At 45.0% G+C, this 25880-nt stretch overlaps 2 protein-coding genes across 6 annotated transcripts; both read left to right on the top strand.

Moving 5' to 3' along the window:
* Positions 1-67: 67 nt before the first annotated feature.
* On the top strand, positions 68-15503 carry MIX23 (mitochondrial matrix import factor 23). 5 transcript variants are annotated; one of them, XR_009967467.1, is made up of 6 exons: positions 112-177; positions 966-1091; positions 2104-2250; positions 6462-6521; positions 11440-11594; positions 15316-15503. XR_009967467.1 is itself a non-coding variant. In XM_062633017.1 (5 exons), the coding sequence occupies exons 1-5, from the start codon at positions 127-129 to the stop codon at positions 9348-9350; spliced, it is 435 nt and encodes a 144-aa protein (XP_062489001.1). In that variant the 5' UTR covers positions 68-126; the 3' UTR covers positions 9351-9601. The 5 variants fall into 5 exon arrangements, 3 of the variants coding, with proteins under 3 accessions (XP_062489001.1, XP_062489029.1, XP_062489015.1); XR_009967466.1 differs by lacking the exons at positions 11440-11594; positions 15316-15503 and adding exons at positions 9003-9164; positions 9300-9601; XM_062633017.1 differs by lacking the exons at positions 11440-11594; positions 15316-15503 and adding an exon at positions 9300-9601 and having other exon boundaries at positions 68-177.
* CSTA (cystatin A) lies at positions 15316-22317 on the top strand. The gene is made up of 3 exons (XM_062633053.1): positions 15316-15502; positions 20285-20386; positions 22094-22317. Exons 1-3 carry the CDS (start codon positions 15437-15439, stop codon positions 22220-22222), a joined length of 297 nt encoding a protein of 98 aa, XP_062489037.1. The 5' UTR covers positions 15316-15436; the 3' UTR covers positions 22223-22317.
* The last annotated feature ends 3563 nt before the right edge of the window (positions 22318-25880 follow it).

Raw genomic sequence — 25880 nt, 5'->3', positions numbered from 1 at the left:
AGCCGCCCTACGGCACCGCTATCGATGCCCGGCCGGGGGCAGCTCCCTTCGGCAGGGCACGCCCCTCTCGCGTCATCCCGCCTCGCTGCTGGATTGGCTGGCGCCGCGGCCGACGGCGTTTCCAGTATGGCGGCGCCCGGCGGAGCGGGGACCTGTGAGGACTTCGCCGAGTTCCAGGTAACCCGCGCCGGGCTGTGCGGGGGGTGCTGGCGGTGAGCAAGGGCGCTCCCGCTGCATCGCCGCGCTGCCGCCGCCTCCGGGCAACGCCGTGTGCGGCCCTGAGGGAACGCGCACCCCGCTGGGGGGGCGGCGAGGTCACCACTCCCCGCCACGGGCGAGATGCGGCGGCGGAGAGGGGGACCCGGCCCAGCCCAGCCTGGTCCGGCCTGGCCTTCCGGTTACCCCGGCGGCGGGAGAGCGGTGCAGGGAAACCCGCCTCCCGAGAGGGGACCCCGGGACGGGACGGGGCGTGGAGCCTCCGTGCGCGCCCGCACGTTGTTTAATGGAGAGCGAAGCGTCCCGCGTGAGGTGCGAGCAGTGTCCGGGGCGGCAGCGGTGATCGCTGGCCTGTTCCTTAAATGCCGTATCCTAATGAAGGTGTTTCCTTTGTTTAGTTCGAGGTTTGGTGCAGGTTGTGCCCACTTTCCCGTCTGGAAGCGTGGATCGGTGGCGATGGGGCCTTGGGCAGCGGCTCTGCGGGTGGGTTACCAGAGGGAGACCGGGGGCTGCTCGCTACTTGGCGCTCACCAGCTCTGTCTCCCCTCTGGCCTTTGCTGCTGAGGAGACCAGTTGGTTTGCAGCACATACTGCTGCATACGCTGTATGCATGTACTTCATATGTGCGTTTGGTGAGGGCTTTTTGTTGCTGTTTGTAAGCAATCCACTCAGTTTTCTAAGGCACGGTTTTTGTAGTAGGTTTTTCTCAGGTATTTGAGCAAATATGATTATTATTTGTTTAAATACAGGAGTTTCTCAGGGTGATGAGGACGATCGATGACAGAATTATCCACGAATTAAACACTACGATTCCAACAGCTTCCTTTGTGGGGAAGATTGATGCCAGCCAGACATGTAAAGAGCTGTATCAGTCTGTGAGTGTGCTCTCCTTTGACTCTTTGTCCTCTTATGGATGTTTTACATGCATAGGCTAGTAAAGCATCCCCAGTCTCTATTGAAACCACTACCTTGATATATTAGAATCACAGAATTAACTAGGTTGGAAAAGACCTTTAAGATCATCAAGTCCAACCCTAGGACTGCCAATTCCACCATTTAGTCCATCCTCTAGTGTCACTGAGGGCCTCGTCTACACCGTGTGTGAACACTTCCAAGGACGGTGACTCCAGCACTGCCCTGGGCAGCCTGTTCCAATGCCTGAGCACCCTTTGGGGAAGGAGTTGATCCTCATCTCCAGTCTAAACCTCCCCTGGCACAGCTTGAGGCCGTTTCCTCTTGTTCTATCACTTGTTCCTTGGGAGAAGAGACCAACCCCACCTCACTCCATAACCTCCTGTCAGGTAACTGTAGAGAGCAATAAGGTCCCCTGAGTCTTCTCTTTTCCAGACTAAACCCCCCAGGTCCCTCAGCCGTTCCTCATCACACTTGTGCTCCAGGCCTTGCATCAGCTCTATTGCCCTTCTCTGGCCCATCTCCAGCACCTCAATGCCTCTCTTGTAGTGAGGAGCCCAGAACTGAACACAGGATTCGAGGTGCAGCCTCACCAGTGCTTTATATACCTGTAATCGGCATGCTTGGCTTCTCTATGCATCTAAAGTGCATGCATGTAACAGTTACTGCAGTTTAAAACCGCGTAGGGAAATCTGTTGTTCTGCAGCAGTGATACTTGAGGTGCACTTCAGGCCTCAGTGGATGGTATTAGCCCTGTCCACTTCTTCCTTTGCAAGACTCCTGCTCATGTGTATCTTTGACTTTTGATCAACTTGTTACCTGTTACTAAAAGCAGTGTTACTTCTAATGTAGAATCAGAGGTTTTCTATAGGCACAGCAGTGCCTTGACTTTAGAGAGTCTTTCTTTTAACTTGTAAATCGGAGTAATTTTATTATCTGCCGAGTTGTTGTGACTTTCTTTCTCTCCCCACTTAGCTGATGGATGCTCATACCAGCAGGGAGAGAATCATCAAAAACTGCATTGCTCAGACTTCCAATGTAGTGAAAACTCTCAGAGAAGAGAGGGAAAAGGCCCAGGATGATGCAGCGTTATTAAAGCAACTCAGGAAAGAGCAGACAAAGGTGAGTGGTGGAGCTTTGTAGAGATTACTTAGAGAGGAAAAAGAGTTGATCTTTCCCAAACGGAAAGTGTGATGGAGAGAACCTGAAGTGGATTCTGGCTTGGGCAGTCTTTTCTAAGGTTCTTGCTGGCTGGGTATATGAGAACTGTTTCCCCTAGCCCTCAGGAGAGAGCTGCTTTTATCCTGCAAGTGGAGCATTTTCTGAGATCGTGTTACAGAAATGCCATAGAAAAAACTTATGTGCTTCCCCGTGGTGGGCTCTAACCTTCACTGGCTAACACCACTTAGCATATAACTTACCTGTGGCTTGCTTAGTCCTTTTAAAATGCCTGAAGGCTCATTTTGACATTTGAGATCTTGTAAAACTAGTATATCTGCAAACAGCAAGTATGGGTGCTAAGATGCAAACACCAGAAGATAATGAAATATAGCTTTCATGTATGACTCTTGCACCACACAGTTATTCAGCCTTGAAGCTGTCACCCTTAGAAGCATCATCTTTACTTGGTGTATTAAGTGGAATTCCTGTCCTCTAAGAGGAGCTTTCAGGCAACTTTGAATTCCACTTAAGTGACTTTGTCATTCTTTAGTATTTCTTTGATTAATTTTATGAGTACCTTGTGATGGTGTGAGAGTGATTTCTGGGTTTGCATAGGGAATTTTAACGTGCAAACACCTTCTCAACCTTCTGGCCTCTGGATGGAAAGTGTAAGTACACTTACACGAGAGGTGATCTAGATGGAGCATCAGAAGTGGAGAAGGGAACCCCACTCTCTTGCCCCTGTTCCAGGCTCTCCTTTGTAGGCAAAAAGGTACTGCATATGTACTAGGAGTGGAGATTAGCTGGGATGTGAACTGTTCAGTTGATTTCTCTTCCAGACCTGCTCTGTATGGCTCATGTGCTTGCATCACATAACAAGACTGCTTGCTTATTGCTTTTTTATTTTTTGCTTACACTGGCTAGGTGTGTGTTATGTTCAGCAGTTTAGTGAGCCTTCCTCTGCTGAGGACTGTCATAACCAGGGTTTCCAATACAAGGGTGAGTTCTTCTCATAACAGCCAGATATCCCACCATCACGTATACGTATATATGGTCCTATATGCTGAGTGTGGCTTTCTCTGCTGCAGCAATTAAAGAATTGAAGAGACCAGTCCTAAAATTTTGCTGTTGTGGTGCTGAACTACCTCATAGAATCACAGAATGGTTTGGGTTGGAAAGGACCTTAAGCTCATCCAGTTCCAATCCCCTGCCATGGACAGAGACACCTCACACAAGACCATATTACCCAAGGCTCTGTCCTCTGTGGCCTTGAACACTGCCAGGGATGGAGCATTTACCACTTCCTTGGGCAGCCTGTGCCAGTGCCTCACCACCCTCACAGTAAAGAACTTCTTCCTTATATCTAACCTGAACCTCCCCTGTTATCCCTCTACCTCCAAGAGGAGCCACTTGTAGCCCCTGCTTTCAAAGAGCAGTTGGATGCTGACGCAGCTGTAGTAAAAGAACTTCCTGAGGGGATGATTTGAACTCAAGCATCTGATTTTTCCCAGGCACTGAGTGAACGAAATGTTTGTTCTTGTGCTCTTCAGAGAAGTGCTCTGTCGTGAGCTCAGATTTAAGAACCAGGTGGCAGGTGAGTGCTTTTGTTCTTAAAGCCTCACTTAGGGAACTGCTAATAAGCATCCATACTAGTTTGGAATTAGTATTTTCTTCAAATGTTGTTTGCAGAGCCAGTTTCTCAAATCATTTGGTTACTGAGCCCAGAACCTATCACTGAAACCACTGGGAGTATTGCAATGATAATGTTGAACAGTTGAAGGTGATTTCAAATATTAAAAGCAATCCATGATTTGGAAACATCCCAGAAAGCTTTTGATGAGATGACCTCAAATTTTTTCTTTATGAAGTGCATCTCCCCCACCCCCTTTTTGGATTTTTTAGTTCTCTGAGAGTGGTGTTTTCTCTACAACTCCAGAAAGCTGTCTTGACAGAACAAATCCTACATTTAAGATTATGCATTTCAAATATATATTCACTTGGTTGCAATACAGATCTGCTTTCTCATTTATATTTCTCTCATCCTGCTAATGGTACAAATTGGAGGATTTTATCCAAAATTTTTACTTCTGGGTCACTGAATAAGAAAACTTGGAGTAGTGCCAGTCTAGCAGTTAAATCTTTTAATCTACTTACATCGAAACGCCATTTGATTATTGTATTAATTTGTTATTGTCTTAGTTTACTGAAACGAATTATCAGAAAATAGCCAACCAAATAAATCCTGGAAATCCAAACCATACAGCATAATGATTAACAGCTTTAGCAAGTGAATTAGTAAAGCTTGTCAAAACATGTCGTGGTTTAAGCCCAGCCAGTAATTTAGAACCACGCAGCTTGCTCACTCCCATCCTTCTTATCCCATGCTCCCTTGGGGATGGGGAGGAGAGCAAAAGAATGTGAATCCCACAGGTTGAGATAAGAACAGTCCAGTAACTAAGGTATAACACAAAACCACTACTGCTATCACCAATAATAATGATAAGGGAAATAACAAGGGGAGAGAATATAAAACTGAAAGGGGAATTAAGGAAAAGAAAACCATAAACACAAGTGATGCACAATACAATTGCTCACCATCTGCCGACCGATAACCAGCCTGATGCAAGCAGTGATCTGGGCCTTCTGGGTGACTCCCCCCAGTTTCTATACTGGGCATGACGTGCTGTGCTATGGAATACCCATTTGGCTAGTTTGGGTCAGGTGTCCTGTCTCTGCTTCCCCCTGGCTTCTTGTGCCCTTCTTCACTGGCAGAGCATGAGGGACTGAAAAGTCCTTGATAGGGGTAAGTGCTACTGAGCAACAGATAAGACGTTGGTGTGTTATCAGTGTTGTTCTCAGGCTAAAGTTGAAAGCACAGCACTGCACCAGGTAGTAGGAAGGAGAAAAATAACTGCTACAGCTGAACCCAGGACAGAATATCAGATTATGTTTTAAAAACAACAACAAATTCCACTGTATAGCCATGTTCATTGATACTATATTGCTGTTCAGTTCTGCAACTCTAAGGAAAAGGCTAAAATATTTTTGCTTAATCTTGGTGTCAAAGGCAGTTAATCATAGAATCACAGAATGGTTTGGGCTGGAAAGGACCTTAAGATCATCTAGTTCCAACCTCCCTGCCAGGGGCAGGGACCCTTCACACTAAACCATGCCACCCAAGGCTCTGTCCAACCTGGCCTTGAACACTGCCAGGGATGGAGTATTCACAGTTTCCCTGGGCAACCCATTCCATTGCCTCACCACCCTAACAGGAAAGAACTTCTTCCCTACAATGCTACAGTCAAGATGATTGTAAATCTACTGACATGCACCAGCAGGAAAAACCTTTCTTTGAACTGCTAAGGATCTTCTGAGTGGTTCTTTTACAAGGACTAATCTGGGTCATCTATTCACTCTGTAGATTCTGGATGGTTATTTCAAACAATTTGAAGTCCTGTTGAGTAGGTAAAGGTGCATCCAGCAGCTTTAGTAGTTGCGTGTGTCTGGACATCTTACTTGGAACGTTTTTGATGGAATTTCTGTCTTGGCTTGCATCTGGTCACGACCTCTAAATGAAGCCATGTGTTTAAAATGGATAAACACTGATCCTTAGTTTGTTGAGACTCCAACAAAAATACATCCGAACTATAGGCAAAAAAAGGCAGATGGTTCTTAAATCCCTTGCTTCAGGGCCTCATGGCAGGGTCAAATTACTGCAGGTTACCTGAACACAACTGTTGGGCTTCCTGATGGGTGCAAATCAAAGGGAGTCTTATATTTCTTATGGTAAGTGCGTGTTCAAGAACTGTATATTGTGGTAGCTCTTGCTGGAGCTTTTGCATCTGTGTAAACCTGATTTGTCCTTCTGTGATCACATAACGTCTTAACTGTTCATATATCATGAACATACATGATCTGTTCTTGTAGACCCTTTTTTGGTCAGTACACAGCGGAGACAGCAAAGGAAACGGAGAGGATCTGTTTATGATCTGAATTCTAAATCTGATTCTGAGACCTGTGTTCAGTCGTAGCTTTGCTGCCAACTTCCTCTAGCAATGCATGTGTGGAAGAATGACAGCTCAAGGCTGCAGATCTAGAAAGTTGCAATAGTGGTAAATATTGAAGACTACAGTCTACTGTTTGACAATCACTTCTTTAATCTGTTTTTGCAGTTGAAATTGATGCAGTCGGAACTGAATGTTGAAGAAGTGGTAAACGACAGAAGCTGGAAGGTACTCAATCATTTAAAATAGTGATGATGTTCTGCACTGCAAAGGAAAGAAAAGCATCTGATTTAGGGGGGAGGAAGGACTGTGGAGTACTCCCTGTGCAGCTCCCTTTCTCCTCCTTGCCCAGTGGCTAAGTGACTTTTCCATGGTGGCCTATCTGAAAAGCTTTGCTGGGCCTCCAACAGTGTCAGAGAGATAAGTCTTTCAGATTTGGCTGTGTGGTATTGATGGTGCTTCTGAGCAGAGGACAGAGGAAGAGGGGGCTGTGGAAGTTGAACCTTTTCCTGATGGAGCTCCCTGGTGCAAAGGGCAGGCTTGCTGTTGCTCTCATGTGTCAACAGAGGGGGCACATCACCCTCTCGATTGATAGCCCCAGATGCTGTCTTGTTATAAAGTGATCTTGGCACTGAGCTTAAATTCTGAGGTGGCTCTATTCTGTCGCTGCAGCATTTCACACCTTGCATCCTCTTCTGGTTTGTTGTAGTTTTTCAGAGCTTTCAGTACTATATAGAGAACCTCTTTTCCTCTCCAAATGCAAAACGGACTTTTGTCTCCCTCTGAATACAGGCAGAAATGTCTCATTTAGGTGCCTGTAAAAGCATGTCACTGAAGGAATTAGAATCAGTCATAGTTGCGGACCGAATGCTATTTGTAGCATGGAAGTGCTTATTGGTTTGCAGGTGAGGACCTCCACTCTTTTTTACTGTTGCAGACTTCTAGTTGGAAAGTACACTTCCGTATTTACATTAACCCTAACCAACTGAAAAGTGACTGGAAAAATCTGACTAGGAAAGAGGTATTTGCCAACATCGCTCTGGGTAGCTGTAGCGAAAAGTGGCATACAGAAGGATGCTGCTGGATAGAGATGCATGCAGTGGAATTCTGTTTGGCTAATACCAAACAAGGAATTGGCTTCCAAAACAAGATACTTCCATCAACCTCTGGGAGGTATAACCTCCCCATTGGAGTTTATCCTTGAAGTGTATTATAGTATTATGTAAAAGACATCAAAATCAAGTTTCTACGTAGTAACATGAATGCTAAGGTTTCTCAGGCACTGTCTTTCCTGTCTGAAAAATGAGAATAGCTCTTCACAGAGAGACCAATGGAGTTAAGTGGCCTGGGTAACACACTGATATCTGTGGGTCAATGATCCTAACAGTAGGAGGCAGTGTTAGTAGGATTGTAGCATGGATCTTCCTTCCATAGGCTGCGGAGTTACTGTTCAAAAAGCTTTCAAAGGTTGCATGATAGCAAGCAAGCTGGTGTGCTGCTGGATGCAAGAGACCCTTACAGTCTTTTAGAGTGACCCTTAAAATGTGACCAGTGACCCTTAAAATGTCTTTTGATAGACAATGGACAAAAATGGTGCAATTTGCTTATTTTAGTAAGAATTTGCATGCTTCTGAATAAGAACCTTTATGGCTCTTGATTTCTACAGTTTGCTTCTGTTGCTTAACTGATCTCAGACCACTGCATATTCTTCACTGTTCCAGAGGTGTCCACTGCATGTGGTAACATAATGTGACATGCTGTCTGTGTGAGTGAAAGAAACTGTATCACAGCTTTTGTTTTTCTGCAATATGAAGCCATTTGTAATACGTGTCTGTTTCTTAATGTAAATTACATTTGAAAACAAGTTGAAAATGACTCAGAAGTTGTTAAGAATCAATTCTAAAGCTGATGCATGCTCCAGACTTCACTTCTGTTGAAGCTGCCAGAGGTTCTGAACTCTGAAGAGGGGCATCAGCTGTAGAAGATGCTAGGAAGATACTGTTCAAAAGAATGTATTTATATGAAGTGATACATAGCTTCCCCCAAGTCACTGTCCCACTCATTTTGCATGTGAAGCCAGTGGAAGAGTTCACGAAACTTAATCTCCTGACAGTCCTAGGCATTTGGATCTGAAAAGGCCTGGATACCTTGGAAACCAGGAGTCCTGGTGGGGGAGCTGATAACTGCCTCAGCTTGGTGTTAGGTGCTGCTCGTGTCGCTTTTCAGGACATGCGCTGGACAAAGTTCAGAGCCAAAACAACAACTAAATTGCTTGTACAGAGCACCTGTAACTTTGGTGTGAGCCTGTGTGTTGTACTTTAGATTCAGACTGCCTGACTTTAAATAGTCACATTTGTTAGGGTAAGCAGTCTGCTTGACAAGGCCCAGAGTTCACGCTAAATAAATGTGATCTTCAGTCTCTAGTTCTGTGTGCTAAATTTTACTCAGAGAAGGTGCAGAGGTGAGTGAGGCAAGAGCAGTGTGCCCTTTGCATAGGCAGCATCACCTGCTCTCAGATAACTAACAGTATGAACGTGCCTTCCAAGAGCCCTTGCACCTCTTCTTAGCTGTCGTGGCAATGTAAAATGCATTTGCTCAGGAAAGAGAAGAGTAGAGTATCCAGATTTGAATGCCAGAGTGAACTTAACAGAACACAGCTGGTCAGTAGCCTTCCACTGGTGATTTCCCCTCCCTCTTTTAAAATAAAAGAAAAAAGGCATCAGCATCTTTGATGACAACAGACTGCCAGGATTATGAGCCTGCCTTATCTGAGGGAGAACACCTTTAGTGCTGTGCAGTCCCCCAGCATCAGGCTGCAAACTTTGGATTCACCAAAGCCAGGAGAGAAGGTGAATGGAGACAGATGCTTTGGTAAGTACCATTTATTGGTACAGCAGGGCTGGGTATCTTGAGATGGGTGCTCAGTGAAGAGGGAGTTGCCTGAAGTTTTTCTCATCTGCTGGAGGAGGGCTGATTCACTTTTGCTCTTCTGTTTTGGTGTCTCAGGTATTTAATGAACGTTGCCGAATTCACTACAAGCCTCCGAAGAGTCAATGATGTGGGGTATTTTCCATCAAGTTGGTCCATAACCGTGAGAGCCAAACTGGAAAGAGACCTTGGGTGAGCTGTGTTGCGACCCTCCACAGAACCAGTAGAACCCAGTCTTGTTTTGTTTTGGACCTACTTAGCTGAAAGTTCAAGATGAAATGATTCTCCTGTAATTAAGAGAAAACAACTCATCTTTTGTACAAAATATGTGAACAAATGAATTTTATAGTATTAAAATAATTTTCAAATGGAATGCAAAACTGGCATCTTTCTTGCACTTCTACAGCTTCAACAGTCCTAGAGGGAAAGAAACAGTAAAAACCAGCTCTGAGCAGGGAGGACAGGGTGCCTGTTAATCAGTGAACATGGTATCTTTGTGCAAATAATACACTAAAATCTGAAAGGAAGTGACACATTGCAGAATGATCAGCAAGCGTAGGTTCAGCAGCCCTGAAAGGAAGAAGCTGTCACCATTGTTCTGAACTACTCAGCATCGGCAGCATTGGTTCAGAGCTGCATGCGGATGCAGGTTTGCCAGTGTTCCCACAATGCTGACAGGCAGCATGCGTCACATACTGCCTTTGGTCTGCATTCCCAAGTTCTGTAATTTTTCTTTAAATAGGGAACTTTGGAGTGGAGATGAAGATAAGTCTCAATTCAGGAATGAGGCAGCTCGCTATCCCTCCTCCTGAAATTTGAAAGTAATCCCATAGGTGAATTGCATTTGAACTGGCAAAATAGCTGCGCATACCTGGTCCTGTTGCTTCTGACTGTAGCTGTATATTTAGAAAGCTTTAGTGCAACACCTCTGCTGTTAAAAGCGGGTAAGTATGAAGAAGGCAGAATTGCTGTAATTATACCTTTATGTTTTGCTAACTAACTGGCTGACAGTCAAATAACAAGGTCTATGTGGTTGCCAGCTGGTTTTATTACTTAGCACTAAGTCTTTAAGAAGCCTTTAACTTGAAGAGTCTTAAAAATACAGTCCCCATCTTAGAAATGCTTTGGAATTCAGTAACAGTACCAAAATTACTGTATACTCCCACTTCCCTAAAAGCTGTGTATATATGGGGTGGTGCGAAGTAAATGGAGGAATGTACCTGTGCTACTGGAAAGCCGGCAAAAATCTGTGCAGCATCATCTGGTTTATAGTTGCTTGTCCAGAAGAGACTCGAACTACTTGGTGGCATTTATTTTTGGGCAGCAGAGACATTAAGTCTCACTTTTCTTTGAGAATGGGGCAGAAATGTAATTTAAGTCTCTGAGGCTATAAATCCTAATTTTCAAACTTCATTATTTTTCCCTTTTTCCCCCAAGGTACCGCAACTGCTCTAAGCAGAACTTTACTCCATTTGAAGTGCTAGTCTCGCTCTCGAAGTATCCTCATTGTTTTTCTGCATCTCTGAAAGCAGAAAACATGTTTATTCTTCAACTGATAAATTCTTACAAGTGTTTATTCTCAAAGTGGAAAGCAAATACTGCTCAGAACTGTGGGCTGAATTGCTACCAACCTAATTTGCACAGGAGATGGTCCAGTAATGAGATGTTGAGAACAGTTAGTTTTGATTAAAAAGTCAGTACTCCTGAGAGTGACCTCTAATATAGGTGTCTAAAATACTTGTTCTGTCCGTGGCCTGGATCTACAACTGCAGGATAAATGTTCCTTTTAAGTCAGCTGTATGATAGAAACTTCTGCCAGTGTGTATAGACAGCTGGCATCAATACTCTGGAAATTCATGCTTGTATTTCTGTAGAAACTAGAGACTGCAATGAGAATTAATCGCTGTCCTCCTCTACCCATCCAGATGTTTGCTCAGCTGTTGTGGAAAAAATTCTTCACTTAAGCAGATGCTGTGAAAAATGACCTGTGGAATGGATGTGATACATACCTAGATTTGTTTTTCTCTTTTTTCAGTAGCCCAGTTTAGCAGTTGTTATGAGAAAACGATGGGAAAAACCCCAACAACCAAAAAAAACCAACCCTAATGTAGCACTGTTTTTCATCTGAATATAAGGCCAAACAAGTAGACCTATACAAACCTATATATGAAGAACTTCTGACACCGTAAGTTCTAAGTCCCAAACCTCCCTTCTGCAGGTGTTTGCAGCATGTATACAGAGGTTTGCACTGAGAAGTTGAATTACTCTCTTTAGTTTGCTCTGAGCACAGAGGGATATCTCTTACAGTACATGGCAAATCGCATGGATCAGAGGCTGTTTGAGTCTTGCTGTTGAACATAGTGGAACATTAAGGTGAGTTACTGGAATTGCATGCCATGCTTTGGAGCACAGGGAAGGAGAAAATGACTTTGCTATTTTTTTTGAGTATTTAAGATCTGCCTTCGAAGGGGGATGTTTTGTGATGGTATGCTAATGGCACTGGTATGACCTGTGGGCTGCACTAAACAAAGGCAGGTAAAATCTCTGTTCAGTGACCCTTGTCCATTCTAGGGTCGTGCTTAATCTGCGATTGAATCCTGCTTCAACTGTACCATCAAGGTAGTCACAAAATTACTGGGCTGCTTGATGTCATATGAGAATCAAATCATGCACCCCACAAATACCAGGATTTCATCTTTTTCCTGGTTCTAACTTTTATTTCTGCAAGTAAAGGCACAACTGATGTCCCTGCCAAAAGTCTAGATCTCCTGCAGGTGGCTTGCCCCACTGCTGGGGCTTTCGCATTGTTTGGACGTGGTAAATACAGGTGAGCAGATCCTGTTTGCTTGGGACGTCCTCTCAAGTGTGAGCTGCTTTTTTCCTTCTGTGAAATAGAGAGATGTGTTTTTTCTGGCACTCAGCGCTGTTGTCTTCTGCAGCCTGTAGGCATGGAAGACTGATGAAACAGGTAACCTCTTTACAGAACATTTTTAAGGATAGAATTTGGTTGTCTTGGAGCAGACTGAGGGGAAGCGGCTCTTTACTGGTACAAGAGGCTCAGCAGAGTCTTTGGGATATTACAATTTTGTGCTGCTGAAGTTCAGGTTTCTATTAATCCTTCCTGATGTACAGCATCAGAAATCTGAAATCAGTGTGAGAAGCAGGAGGGGAGACCTTTATTGCAGAGCAGCATATTAGAAGTCAAGACTCTTGTTACTGTGATGATGACAAACAGATCTTCAGTTGGTGAATGGAGGGCTGCTTTCTTTTGGCAGCTCTTAAAATGGTGCAGACTGTGTGTCATTTAATCCAGTCACAATTACATGCCTTGTCGCTGTGAAACCAGAAGACTGACCTACTGGCTTAGCTTTCACAATCATTCCTACAGAGGTGACTTAATTTCTGGTTTAAAAATAACTCATAAATTCATAACCCTGGGATTTGGGGTTTGTTTGCTTTGTGTTGTACTCAGATTTTTATTGCCTATAACTTGTGCTTCCTAAAATTGCTTATACAAGACCAGAGAATAGTGGCCTGCAGGCTATAGACATTTATTTCTTGATTACTGGGATAGTGCAAGATGTTACTCAGCTGTAGAACTATAAGGTGCTGTTCTCCCAGCACAGATTTTCCAAGTTAAGAGCAGTACAGTTATGTGAAGAGAAGCTGCCATTGTGCCAGTGGTGAGTGTAAGCTGAAATGGTATGTAACATCAAACAGGTCTCCAGTACCGAAGTGTATGCGCTCACCGGCTTGTCGATGTTGTGCAGGAGATGGAATGGGGATGTCTGTTCTTCTCAAAACAGCGTTCCAAATGCTGTTTCGGTACATCCGAAACTTAATAATTAGAGAGAGGTGTAGATGCGGTTGCCTTGCATGTCCATTGCCACTGATCGTCTTTGATAGTAGGTCTTTGAAACATCAAGATTTCAGAGTGACTTCATGAACTACATGTGCAGGATGAGTACTGCATGCAAATCTTAGACATATCACTGGATTTTGGGGGATGTCCATTAGCATTCCCATGGATAGAAAACAGGTTTGCCTGTGTAATTTTTAGCATCAGCTTGCTGACAGTGTTGTTTTTCCTTCCCTTTTGCACAAATGTGTGCATTCAGGAAGAAAAAAAAAAGAAGTTCTTACACTTGGAAGTCAAAACCCAGCCAACCCAGAAATACAGAATCCAGTGAATAATTTCCAGACAATGTTTTCTTGGTTTCACACCTAGAGGATTAAAATTTAATTCTCTTAGTCTTTGTGCTCATGTATATTGCCTACTAATCAGAATCAGTGGTTCTCCAGGGAAGTAGTGCTGCCATGGGGATCTTATCAACATCCCTTCCTAAGGCAGTTAGATCTGCGCCCTGGAGAGTGATATGGAGAGGTTTATAAAACACCCTGGTGTAGCACTGTTGCCGTGTGGTTGTTGAAACACCCCATGGCTTCTGGCCTCAGTAAGGTGAGCTGGCTCTTCCAGTTAGTTGGCTTATCTGTCCTGCTGTGTGAATAAGATGCATGATAGTGACATGTTGGAAGATGATCAGCATTGAGTGAATCAGCAGGGTCTTATGCAACACAAGGCATTTGAGCTCATTAGCTTGAATTGTTGTTAACTCCCTGGACTGGACTTTGAGGAACTCCTGATCTCAAGCGGTGAATTTGGAGAATGTGGCAGAATCCCAGTTTTAACACTTCCCTTCATTTGCAAGGACTGGGAACACTTTTTGTTCAGAAAGACGTTGTCTCAGGACAACTGTTTTTTCTCAAATGCCTTTCATCCACTCTCCTGACTCTAACACCGATGTTCAGAGTTTGGGAAGTTCTGCACCATCTTCATTGGTAACATGCTGTTACTCTGATCTATATACTGTGGAGTTTAAGTCCTCTACAGCCCCAGTTTCTCAATCCTGGGGCCTTTATACCAAAAACAAGCCTTGAAGTTAGATACGAAGTACTTGTTTACAGTCTGTTGCGTCAGTTGTCATTTGAGGAGTGTTTGGAACCTGGTTAGGACACTGATAAGTCTGTGCTACACAGCCACCATTGCTGTGGCCATGAACATGCTTGTTTCTAGGAAATTCCCTAATGCTGATTCCAGCAGAAATGTCCATTGCCTGTGTGCAGCACATACCCCCATGTACCCCCACCTAGGGACTAAGATTGCCTGATCTCTTGCTGCTTCTCTGGTCCTAGCTCTGGAACAGCATTCCTCCCACTTCTTGGAGAGGGGGGTGTCAGGAATACTAAAGAGGAGCAGTTTTTTCCTCTGGTCTTGAGGTGTTGGTTCTTCCTTACCAGGTAGGGCTGCTAACAGTTGCCGGCAGTAGATTGAGTGTGTTTTGAGCTTTGTACGTTCACGTATGGTCACGAATGTGACTCTCATATGTTCGACTGTAACTGTATGCTACAGATTTCAGTTCTGTGTGAAATATAAATACCTTGAGCAGCTATTGTGCACACACAACTGCTGTAGTGAGAGGGATCATATTTTGTCTGCTAGGAAGTTGGCACAAGAGTTTCATAAAAACCTGTAAATAGTACTGCATATTCAGTTGTTATTATGATTGCAGCTATAGGTTTGATGTGAAAGAAGCAGAAATAACTCATTTGCAGTACTTGATTGTAGGATTTAATTTTTTCCCCTTCTGTTTCTGGTGTTTAGCTTGTCACCTTTCTGGTTAGGCAGAGGGTAGCATAGTCACTAAAACTAAAATGCTATCTGCTTCGGTTTCTCCCTTGCAAGGATATTGAGAGAGTACAGTTTCAGTAAGATTACTGCATGCTTTCTTCTGATCTTGAATGGTGTTGGGAAATACTGGGTGTGACTAATCCATTTCCTAAGCACAGAAACTAGTCACCTGCTCATGGGTGGAGGGGCAAGAAGTTCTAGCTGTGGCCCAAACCAACTGTCTTAAGATGCAGGTAGCTGGGGGCTGTTTTTTGCTTTTCTTATTGACGTGGAGCCTATACACACTTAAGATTTTAAAGTGGTTCTTACATTTGGTATTATCAGTGTTTTGCGTTGCTTTTTTCCCCCCTTTTCCCCCTTTGTCTCCTTCTCCAGTTCAGTAATGGTAGGCTCCATGTGTTACAGGTCATATGATTCCATGACACATGTGTATGTATATATACGAGATGCCTGCTGACTCTGCTCAGGCTGCACTAAACTTCCCTCTTCAGAACCACCCAGCATTTCAGAGAAGTTACCTGCCACTATGATGCCTGGGGGCTTATCTGAGACCAAGCCTGCTACTCCAGAAGTCCAGCATATTGTTAACCAGGTGAGTTGTGACCTATCTGAAGATGAATTCTCTCTCTGCTAAGGGCAGCAGCTTATGCAAAGGCTGGGAGACCAGGTGGTGATAATGATCCAGTGTTTAAAGTGAAGAAGCTAATGCCGAACGTGTGAATTCCCTTGCCTGTCAGTATTTTCTCAGCATTCTGCATAGGTAGTGCTGTGGTAAGACTGAGGGGAACCACTTCTCTGTCTCACCCTTGCAAGGGATAGTACTGCTGGCTTCCGTCAGTTAATAATGTTCATGTGTACTTCAAAGGCCAGCTCTGTTGTGCCAGCACTGAGGTCACTTGTTTGAACTTGGTATATTTGAGAGGAGAAGATTGTACTTGGCAGAATTAATTCCCCATTGAAGCACATGGATAGGACAAACCATGTGATAGTATCCAATAAATAGATACACATGACAAGGCTATGGATAAATGGCATGTTCTCTGCTGGTACCTCTGGATTGTTTTCTGGAGTCACAGCAAAGATGCAGAGCCCGCTAGCGAGCCTGGCAGCATGAGTCTAGTTGCGTGATGTTTGGTTGCTTCAGTCACGCTCTGGAAGCAGCTGTGTGAGCAACACTTCTGCAGATCCTCTAATGCCCTGCAGTGCAGCAGCTCTTAAAAGTGTATGAAGTGTGTCCTGAGGAGTGGGAGGGGATTGGGAAGACTTCTTTTGTGACCCACCCAACCAATCACCTTCACCCTCCCAGCTCAGTAAGAATTGCTCATCCCTCTTTGGCAACTGCATGAAGTGTAGTTTATGCCCTCCTTGAGGAAATAAAAATAGGAAGTAATGAAGATGAACATATTGGCCCATATGGCTACACACGCCTTATGTGCAGGGATCCCAGCTTCCTCCTTTGCTGTGCCATAGAGGCCAGAGTTTGCACCAGCACCATTCCATGTCTCCTGCTACCTTGCAGGCTGAGACCAGGCAATGATGAAGCCAAACTTGAGGTGAGCTGGGCTGTGCATGTGGAAGGGCAGAGCCACCAGGAGATATGTGTAAATAGGCTGTGTAGGCTGGTGTCAGAGTACTCCGACCAGGTTCTTTGAGATATTTCACATATGGAAGGTATACTGTTTAATATCTAATTTACTTATCTGATACTATTTGATGGTACATGAGGCTTTTGATTTAGCAGAGTGATACAAATACACTGGTAGCACAATACAGATATATTAGTCTTAGCAATAGAGCAGTTGGAATACAGCAGTTGGTGTGACAACACCAATGTGATCTCCATGTGGTCACTCTAGTATGCTCATTGTCATGACACTAGGCATCCTCAGTCACCAGGAAGGAGTACATGGATTGAAGCCAGTTCAAACCTGCTGTTGTCTTCAAAATTCTTTAGTTCATTGTCAGGCAGAGTGCTGTATTCACTCCCCCCAATACTGGCCTGCCTACCTCTGGGAGGTGTTCACATTCTTTCAATGAACTCAGAGTTACACCACCAGTTGATCCACTCAACTGACATAGCTATTTATCTAAAACAAATACTTTCTGGTCCCCTTTTTGTTGAGATAAAGTCAGCCTTTGCAGAGGCTGTGGTCAGTCACACCCTGCATTTTCTGAGTTTCATAGGCACATCACTCTTGCCCAGCTCCTCTGAGTCACCTTCCATTGTAGGGCTTTGTTGGTCAGTCACAGCTGGGGCTGCCAGAGTTGATTTGAACAAAGTATTGGTGCTTGGTCCTCTCACTTCATGGTGCCAGCTGAAGTTGCAGTGTTCGTGGCCAAGTTGGATGGGGCTTGCAGCAACGTGGTCTAGTGGAAGTTGTCTCTATCTGTGGCAGAGACTGGCACTAGGTGATCTTTAAGGTCCCTTCCAACACAAATCATTCTATGACACTGATTAAATAACTCAGGAGCAGTATCACTGTTCCTGCTATGCCAGCACCAAGTGGTTGAAGGAGCAGCCCTTGCAGAGATAGGAATTCCCCTTTACCTGAGAAGGGAGACCCTGGGCAGGGACTTGTGGCATCTTTGCATATTTGCAGTTCCTGTTTCCTCATGTGTAGGATGGGGAGGGCAATGCTTCATGCCAGCTGGGGACTGTGAAATTTAACTAATGAGTCTGTGAAGTACCTTAAGGGCCTGCTTTGAACACTTTGCTAGGCCAGTGTAGGATGCCAGATGCTGAGCTCTGGTTTTAATTCTTGGCTGTGTTAGGGGTGATCAAAAGATCCTAACCTATTGCAGTGTATATCAGAGATTAAATCCCAGTGCTCAAATGTCAGTGAGCAAATATTCACTTCAAAATGTGAATGCTGGTTTCAGGCTGTGCTAATGCTCACAAAGTACAGGCAAATATGGAACCTGAAATGCAGATGTACAGATTTCTGTGTGATTCCAGAAAAGGACTGATCTTGATTTTCGTGTTCTTCTATTCTCAGTAACCTCAAGAAAATGAAAACAAATTAGTCTTTGCTGTTTATTTTCTCCAAGGTGAAATTTCTGCCTTGTGCTGAAAACAGGAGAGAGCTCTCACTGGTGTGTGTCGTCGTCAGTCCTGTCCATGTTCCCCCCCCTCCAATAGAGGCTTTCATATAATTCTGTAAGGAAAATATTCTGCAGGAACAAACCTTATATTGAGGCAACCCTTTCCTGATGCAATTGTGTGGGATTTTATGCTCTGCTAAGCAAAGCAGCAGCTCATATGATTTGAGGGAAGTTGTGAAGAGCACCTGTAGACCTTGGGATGCCCAAGGTCCATCCGCTCTTGGGATTGCGTAATTATTTACTCAAGCCTCTGCCTTGTCTCCCCTGTAGTCACCCTTAGTGGGTTGGGCAATGTTATTTTTTCAGTTTCCTTCATTTAGAGCTGTTGCCTAAAACTGAGGAATGTCTTGGGTTTAAGGACCTGTTGGGAATGTTGCATTTTCCCATCTCAGGATTTGGGAGCTGTCTGCCTGCCTAGTTATACTGAAGGCTCTGTCCATAAATAACAAATGGGGGGATGTAGTATGGGAGAGATTGTAAAACTAGAGAGAACTCCCTTTTGTCTTGTTTTGTGCTGACAGAAGACTAATATGTACCAGAAGTTGCCACTTTTGCAGCCAGAGCATTCTAGGAGCCTCCCAGCCCAGCCAGCTGGAAGAGGTTTGGAAATGGAAGTTTCCCTGGTTTGCTAGAGTCAGGAGTTGAAAGTATAGCTCTCAGTTCCCAGGGACAGAAATCCTGTGGAAGCTGCTTGGCAGAAGAGTAAGAGATTGAGGAGCCTGAATATGATGGTAATTTCTGACTCTGTGGAAGTAGCTGATCTGGATGTTCCTTGGGTGCTTCTGGGAACCTGCCTGCTAGGAAAGAATGCCATGGGAGTGGCAGCCACTCTGGAGGTGGATGTGCTGGGAAAGCCAGTCTCCATTGTGGTGAACCAAGAGGGTGGTGAGAAGCTCTGAGGTGCTGCTAGTCCCTTCCAGGGGTTGCCTGAGGAGGCTGCCAAGGATGCGCTCCTCTGCCCAACTTCCGGAGTGCATCAGGCTGATGGCATGGGTGTCATGTGCAGGAGAGGCTGTTACTCAGCCTGCAGAGGATTGTTTATGCTTTCTACAAGACTAGGTTTTCAGGTTATGTTCACTGCAGTTGCCTTTCTGTATTTGTGACCACATACATGTGATACAACAACTATGTGTGTCACATAATCACTATAGAAAGCCAGTTATGATCCTGCCCCTCTGCTCTCGTGAGACCCCACTTTGGAGCACTGTGTGCAGTTTTGGTGTCCTCAACGTAAGAAGGACGTATAGCTGTTGGAGCAAGTCCAGATGAGGCCACGAGGATGATCAGGGGCTGGAGCATCTCCCGTATGGAGACAGGTTGAGAACATTGGGGCTGTTCAGCCTGGAGAAGAGAAGCTGTGTGGAGACCTCAGAGCAGCTTCCAGTATCTGAAGGGGGCCTACAAGGATGCTGGAGAGGGACTCTCCAGCAGGGACTGTAGCAATAGAATGAGGGGTGATGGGTTCAAACTGAAACACGGGAAGTTCAGGTAAGATATAAGGAAGAAGTTCTTTACTGTGAGCGTGGTGAGGCACTGGCACAGGCAGCCCAAAGAAGTGGTAAATGTTCCATTCCTGGCAGTGTTCAAGGCCAGGTTGGACTGAGCCTTGGGTGACATGGTCTAGTGTGACGCATCTCTACTCATGGCATGGGGTTGGAACTGAATGATCTCGAGGTCCTTTCCAGTCCAAACCATTCTATGATTCTATGATGCCTCATAGATGCAGGGGCCAGACTGCCCCTGCTGCTCCCACCTATCTCACTTGCTAGTCCCCTGCCCTTTCAGCCTAGTAATTACAGGACTATTTAATCTTTGAGAGGACAGTACCACTGTAATTGGTGCTGAACCTAAATCTTGCTCTACACTTTGTGTGTTTCAGGAAAGACTATTAACACTTTTTTTGAAATACGTGTGTCAACAGGCTGTAGATATCTGAACTGTATATTTTAAGATCCACAGTGCTTAAACTGGGTACTGTTCATAAACACCTAACTGAGCTGTGAGTGTGAATGCTGTCAGCACAGGCTGTTGTTTCTTCTGGAACCCTATAGCCTAGGAACTACATCAGCTAGAAAGTCTTAAGTCTCGGGGAATTTTAAAGAATGCTAGAGGCAATGCTAGGGAAGAGGGCTGGAGGTCTTGGTGTAAATAGAATTATTTTGGGGGTTCTGGGTTTAGTTCATTAAGGGTGTGGTTTGACAGGATGAAAACTGGAGCGGTAGATAGGAAAGAAATATGAACCTGCTAACTATTTTTCCCTTTCTTTTTACAGGTGAAGCCACAATTTGAAAGCAGGGAAAACAGGACATGTGGCATCTTTAAAGCCATAGTATATAAAACTCAGGTGGTCGCTGGGATAAACTACTTTATTAAGGTTTGTATATGTTACAGGAGCTTTGTAATTATGGTTTGTAGTTAAACAACGTAGGTGACTTGCATAGTGGCTTATAACAAGAAAAGGAAGCAAATTTAATAGGAAACCACCTGATGTAACTAACAGATGCTTATAAAATTCCTATATTTGGCACTTTTGTAGAACAGGAATATGAAAACTTGTAAAACATTCACTGTGCTGCTTCAGATGTGAATAGTCAGTTTTATAGCATCATTTCAAAGGCTATGGATTGTCTTATCAGATCAGATTATTTAGTCTCAGCTCTGCCCTCCTGTGTCCTTTCAAGGCAGAGCAGCTTTCCTGTTGGGTCTGTGTCCTCCAGTTGTATTTATTATGATGAATTTGAAGTCAGCCTGAGGCTCTGGTGGACAGTTAGAGTGAATTTTTTAATGAAATGCAAGCATCCCATACTCTGCAGACTAGTTTTTCATGCAAGCATGTGTGTTGGTGTTCTGATTCTGTGTCACGTGCTGCAGAGGTACAGCCTGCCTGTGAGTTCTTCCTGTATTTTCAAACCCCGCTTTCTGTTGCAGAGGTAAAATGGGTAACACTTAATTTGGAACCCTCTGATAGCATCATCCTCTACTAGATAACCTTACCCAAGGATCTGAGCAGCTTTCAGCTGGGCATATTTGCAACTGATGGCTGGAAAGCATTGCTTAGTGGCAGGCTGGCTTTCTGGAAGTAGAGCTGGCTTTGCATGCGACTGCTGTGTCTTAACTCCACATGTGTGCAGACACATGCCCAGCCTTGACAAGGCTCAGAATCTTCATTAATTAAATTGACAGATAGATTGGGCTAGTATTGGATAGTAATTCTGCAGAGAGACATTAAGAGCATTTGCTCCACACTTCTCATATTTAGTTGAACCCAGGAAGGACAGATACTGCCAAACCTTCCTCTTTTCCAAGGCCTTCCTTAAAGTAACTCTTAAGAGTTATTTCTGCTCTGTGAGCATCATGAATTATACTGGTAGACTACCTATTATATGACTAGTCTGAGTTGTACTTACATCAGTGATGTTTTTCTTCCCTTGGTCCTGTGAGATGTGCTTTTGTAGGCAAAGTACTGAGTGATGAAGAGGAACAATTTACGGGAAGGCTGCAGTAAAGCCAGAAGTCATGCCCAGTTGCGTTTCTTCCCTTTGTGCATTTTATTGCTGACCTAGGCAATGTAGAATACTTGTCTGCTGTCCATGCTAAGCCTCATGACCAAACTGCTCAGAAATGAAGACTGACATGTCACTGAACTGGGAGGAAATCCATTTGACACTGAAAATGGATTGTCTCTTCTTTCCCAATCTGGCAAGTGACGGGAAACAGTTACTCGTTTTAGCATTAACTGGGATGAGCTCTGTGACAAGATTCATTATTTTATAATTCTGAATTTTCCACACCACTAGTATTTTACCAGAAGACTTAGAGCTCAGATGTAATCCAGACCAAAACAAACATAGTGCCATGTTGCAGCTACCAGAAAGTATGTAGCAACCTCTTGGTGCCTAAGGCATTAAACTTCCCGTTAATACTATATAATTGGGTTAAGAGCTGTTGAAGTAAAAATGGACATATGCCTAAAATTAAGCTTCTGAGCAAAGATCTTCTTCCAAGTATATAAAGAACATCTTTTTTGTTTGAACCTGCTTTGAACCCATGATTCTCACTTTCCCACTGTTTTGGTTTCTAGGTCCAGGTTTCTGATACCGACTACGTCCACTTAAAGGTGTTTCAGAGCCTTCCTCAAGAGAACCAAGGTCCCAGCCTTGTCAGTTTCCAGACTGGCAAAACCAGAGATGATCCTCTGACCTACTTCTGAGACACAAGGGGCAATGGTGTCTTATTTCTACAAGTTGCATGTGGCTTCTGCCTGTGTCAGTAAATGCATGAATACAAAATAAGTTTTGAAACCTATTTAACGTACTGTGTGTCATATCTAGGTTTGCTGCCTGGCTGAAGCTCCAATAGGCTATGAAATACTAATCAAGGCTATTTCCACTACCTCACCTACTATAGCTAAGACAGAGCACACCCATTTCAGTCTCTCTTTCCAAAGCACTGTCAGGCATCTTCTGAAGACAACACTTGGGCCTCCCCGGTATAATTCAGGCATAAGAGCCTATGTATGTCTGCATGTGGCTTCTTGGGTTTACTTTAAGCATGCTAAATACAAATTATTTGCCATGCAGAAAGTGAGTGAGGTGGATTAGATGGATAGATTAGATAGATAATTTCTGGCCTGGGTGAACTGAGAAACCAAACTGTGTCCCCTTGTAAGTGCAGCTTCACTGTACAGGAGCAGGGTGGAGGGCAGGAATGAGCTCCTTGAAGGAGCAGAAAGATGCCCCCCACCACAGAGCAGCATTCAGCCCCTGGCGCGGGGACGGGTGTCCTGATTCAGAATGTGCTTTCCTGGAGACCTGGGGAGCTCATGCCCTTTTTTTACCTTTTGGGTAGCATCAGGCGCCCGCAGTGAGAGCGGCCTTCAACTGAGCTCTGAGGTGCCGAAGATAGAGGGCAAACCCAATCCACAACAAAAATACTTCCCATTTCCAGTTAGCAGCTGCTCAGCTAGGGACATGTGCATTACCTGCTAGGGAGCTGGCCTCAAAGTACAAGACATTAAACAGGTTTCAGGCCATGCCTTGCTTGTATTCATATTTTGGTGTTACAGTGAAGGATGGGTGTGTAACTGGCACAGGCATCTAGTGTGGAGGAAAATGTGGCAGCTGCCCCTTTCTCTTCATGCCAGTATCCTTTGTCAGATGCTTTAGTTCCTCAAAGTGTTAGAACCTTTGGCCTCCTGGGAGTAGTCCTTCCCTCGTGTAGCTAATACAGTTTCCACAAGAGCTCAGAACTGCAGTCTAATGTTAGCAGCTCTCCAAACTGCAGCAAGTCTTGCATTATCACCACTGACACCCTCTCACAGCATTTGGAGGTAGTGCTCAGCTTTTTGAAGCATGGAAGCTCTTTGGGGTGGGGAGTTACCAGCACCAAAAAAAGACTCTGTCTCCAAACCCACTGTTTTAGCAAAACAAGAAGTGCCATAATAAGTCAGCGTTAGTGCTCCCTTTATTCCATATTGGAAGGGGGATTCTTGGGCTCATATGAGCAAAAGCATGTTAGTCCCCCAATAACCAGGAGGCAGAACATGCTGCTTCTAAGCAGTTCTGGTTATACAGGCACACAGAGCACATCTGCAACACAAAGCCCTGTAACGTGCATGTAAGCCCGCTGTGCCCTCAAAGCTGCTCATTGTGCCTTCAGTCTGCAGCCAAGGACATGCAGCAGCGTCACCTCAAGGAGGGCTGTTGCCAGTTCAGAGGGCAGCAACCCCTGCCCAACCTCCAAACTGCACAAGGCAAACAGCAAAACTTCCAAGTCTGGCTACGAAAGTTTCTGAGCAGGTATAAATGAGTTGCATACGCACAGAAATAAAACCAAAACCCATCACAGACTGGCTGTGGTTGGAAGTGTGAAATACAAACTCACTCCTCTAAACAAGAGAACAAGTTTTTATTGAGGTACAAAGTCAATAAAGCAAAAGCAACAGTGCTGGGCGCATGACCGTAGCCAGAGGCACAAGTGATTAGCATTTGTTACAGGTTTATATACTTTCACTATTACATTAGTTACATGCATATTCATAATTCCCGCCTATAGGTGGGGAATATTATAACTAACTCCTGGAACTTACTATCATAAGTCCCCTCCTCTTGGCGTCTGCGCACTGCTCTCTGGTGATTGTGGGCAGGGGTCTTGAGGATGAAGTAAGCAGTCTTCCTCTTGGGAACAGGGGTCTTCAAGATGAAGTAAGCAGTCTTCCTCACAGTGTACTTTTCACCTTCGGCACAGTTAGACACCCCAGGAATCACACAACTAGCTGAAACCAGCTATATCTGTAATCCTGATAACGTGCAAAGATTTAAAACAGTGTGACCTCGCAAAATTTATTGCAGGATAGGCGGACAAGGAGTATCCCAAGCTAGCAGATGTTTGGGAGTCTGTCTCTAAACTAACTGATAAGTAGAAGGATGGTGTGAAATTACTCATTCATGTTTAGTGGAGCCACTAAATCCTGTTATCTCACCACGGACTTACAACACAAACATTGTTCTTTAAAACTAAAGCTACTTTAGAAGACTAGTGTGAAACAATTAACTCATGTTTAGTGCAGCCACTACATTCCACAGACTTAAAATATAAACATTGTTCTATTTCTACAACCTAAATTAAGCTAAAAAGCACTTTATGTTTTTCAGGCACTAGCTTTTCTTATATCAAGCCCCCCACCCCCCTTTCTTTTACCTTTATGAATTCTTTTGCTATGTGACTCCGTTTTGATCAAGAGTTCTGGCCCTTTTTTAACTTGTTGTCTAATCTTGTGTCTTTAGCGGGCTTTGTTTCTGTTATTGTAAACTGGTACAGTTATATCCACGTAACCACACCTATGATTTGCAAAAGCCAATACATTTCTGTGTTTATCACAGAAGGGTCTGCTGGAGCTCAGAGTCCCCAGCTCCCCTGCTCAAAGCAAGGTCAATGAAAACAGGTGGCTGAGGACTATGGGCAGTCAGAAGTCCAGTGCTCTCCATCAATGGAGCTTCTCTGGGCGACCTGCTCCTGTCTGACTTCAACCCTGGCACTTGTTGAAGGGGAGGAAAGCACTGTGTGTGTGTGTGACGGCTTCCAGGGGTTCCGTGGCCACGCACACCCGAACACGGGGTGTTCCAGAATCAGCCGCATCTGTGGTCACCGTGGTCACCGTGGTCACCATGCCCCCAGCACTCTCCCCGTGGCCGCCGTATCCCCAGCACGTTCCCTGTGGTCACCATGTCCCTCCATGCGGTGGCAGGTGGCCCTGTACCACAAGACGGCCGATGAGGCCGAGGACTTCCGACAGCGCCAAGCACATCGTCTGTAGCAGGAGCCCCCAGAGCACCCTCCTGAGCCCCCAACAACTCCTGAGACCCGAACCGCCCTTGACTGAGCCCCGAGCCCCCTATGGCGGTCACCCCCACAGCAGCCAGCCCAGCCTTGGGTGAAGCAGGCAAGCGTGGTCAGGGTTAGCCCGGAGACCACCCCTCAGAAGGAGATCCCAAGGAGAACAGCGGGCTTTTGAGGACCATCGGTGTCAACCACCAGCCTGCAGGGAGTTCTAGCTTTGGGTGGCCATCGTTCTCTGAGGTAGTGAGCGAGCTGCTGACATTTGTTCTCCCGCTAACGTGTGGGACTCCCAAACCCGCCCGGACGCGGTCCTCTGTTAAGGTGCACTGGGCGGCCCTGCGCTCTCCAGAGCTCCCTTCCAGCCCTGGCGCTCCTGTGTGATTTCATTGTCGGCTCTCCAGCCGGCAGAGCTGAAGCTCCCCCTGCTGCTGTACGAGTGCTGCCGGCTGGAGCTGGAGCTGCACCCCTCGAAGCAGAGCCCCGCTTCGCAGCATCGCCTCGCCCCCAGCTCCTCTCTGCCAGCCGAAACT

This window comes from Pezoporus occidentalis, unplaced genomic scaffold, assembly GCF_034315485.1.
Source record: "Pezoporus occidentalis ecotype Australia unplaced genomic scaffold, CSIRO_AGI_Poc_V1 ctg111, whole genome shotgun sequence".
NCBI lineage: Eukaryota > Metazoa > Chordata > Aves > Psittaciformes > Psittacidae > Pezoporus > Pezoporus occidentalis.
The sequence above is the reverse complement of the archived record's forward strand: the minus strand, read 5'-3'. Positions and strand labels throughout refer to the sequence as shown.

Coding starts and splice junctions, on each gene's coding strand:
- MIX23 (XM_062633017.1), top strand. CDS start 127: ATGGCGGCGCCCGGCGGAGCGGGGACCTGTGAGGACTTCGCCGAGTTC. Junction 178..965: donor AGGACTTCGCCGAGTTCCAG/GTAACCCGCGCC, acceptor GTTTAAATACAG/GAGTTTCTCAGGGTGATGAG. Junction 6,522..9,299: donor TAAACGACAGAAGCTGGAAG/GTACTCAATCAT, acceptor TTGGTGTCTCAG/GTATTTAATGAACGTTGCCG.
- CSTA (XM_062633053.1), top strand. CDS start 15,437: ATGATGCCTGGGGGCTTATCTGAGACCAAGCCTGCTACTCCAGAAGTC. Junction 15,503..20,284: donor TCCAGCATATTGTTAACCAG/GTGAGTTGTGAC, acceptor TTCTTTTTACAG/GTGAAGCCACAATTTGAAAG. Junction 20,387..22,093: donor GGATAAACTACTTTATTAAG/GTTTGTATATGT, acceptor TTTGGTTTCTAG/GTCCAGGTTTCTGATACCGA.